A 1246-nucleotide genomic window follows, 5' to 3' on the forward strand; every position below is an offset into this window, starting at 1 on the left:
CCACAACACGAGCTCTGAGTCGCTTGCCTCTGGGCAGAGCCAGGAGGGTGCTTGGGGCTGCTGGGGGGAGCACCTTTCTTCCTGTCCCTGCTCAGCATCCTGACATCCACTCAGCTGTGGGTGCCGCAGGCTGGCTCTGGTGAAGGTTTTGGCTATTTGGTGGTGCCAGAAGGCCAGCACTGCTAGTAGCAGCTCTCCACGGTTGCTGCAAAACAGGAAACCACACTCCTGGCCACTGGAGGAGCTGAGCAAGGGGGACGCCAGGGATGCCACTAATAGCTGTGGTATTGCAGTCAGGCGCTGTGGCCCCCGGCTCTGTCCCACTCTGTGCTCCTGCCTGGGCTCTGTCCAGCCCTGCCTGCCTGCAGCCTTCCTCGCCTGCCCTCCTCTGCCTCGCTACTGTGCTGGAGGCAGGATGGCCATGGCCTTTTCCAGGGAGAAAGCAGCACCCATCCCTAGCAGTGGCCCTGGGAGATGGGAAATCGCAGGGGCTGAGCCTCCCTTCTTTGTTTTTGCTGCAGGCCCAATGGAGCGAGGAGGCTATCAGCAGTGGCTGCTGCTGCTGGTGGGCATCCAGCTGGCTGGTGGCCAGTGCCCGCATCAGTGCCAGTGCAACCGCACTGCCCAGGTGGAATGCTCTGGCGCCAGCATCACTGTGGTCCCCAGCCCCATCCCTGCGAATGCCATGACCCTCCAGATCATCAACACGCGCATCACTGAGCTGGGTGACGCGTCCTTCCACAACGCCTCCCTGCTGATTGGGCTGCGCATCGAGAAGAACAACCTGTCGCGCATCAGCCCCGGGGCCTTCCAGCACCTGTCTGACTTGCTCTACCTCAGCCTGGCCAGCAACAAGCTGCAGGAGCTCCCTGTGCAGGTCTTCAAGCCTCTGGGCAAGCTGGAGTCTCTGCTCCTCTCTAGCAACCAGATCCTCCAGGTCGAGCCTTCCCACTTCTCCCACCTGAGCAACCTCAAGGAGCTGCAGCTGCACGGGAACAACCTGCAGGAGCTGAAGGAGGGTGTGTTCGACCAGCTCACCAGCCTCACGAAGCTCAACCTGGCCAGGAACAACATCGACCGCCTGCCGCCCCGTGCCTTTGAGCGGCTGGCACGGCTGCAAGTGCTGCGTCTCTATGAGAACCGGCTCCGGCAGATCCCAGCAGGTGCCTTCGATGGGCTACCAGAGCTGCAGGAGCTGGGGCTGCACCAGAACCAGCTGGCGACACTGTCCCCCGAGCCTCTTGGG

General features: G+C 62.4%; 1 protein-coding gene across 1 annotated transcript in view; it reads left to right on the top strand.

Annotated features, from left to right (window-relative positions):
• Positions 1-526: 526 nt before the first annotated feature.
• The window catches only part of LRRC15 (leucine rich repeat containing 15), a 2139-nt gene continuing 1419 nt past the window's right edge, over positions 527-1246 (top strand). Inside the window, exon 1 of the mRNA XM_010142107.1 lies at positions 527-1163. Within this exon, the coding sequence (XP_010140409.1) occupies positions 527-1163 (637 nt within the window). The remainder of the gene's footprint in view (positions 1164-1246) is intronic.

This window comes from Buceros rhinoceros, unplaced genomic scaffold, assembly GCF_000710305.1.
Source record: "Buceros rhinoceros silvestris isolate BGI_N320 unplaced genomic scaffold, ASM71030v1 scaffold32138, whole genome shotgun sequence".
NCBI lineage: Eukaryota > Metazoa > Chordata > Aves > Bucerotiformes > Bucerotidae > Buceros > Buceros rhinoceros.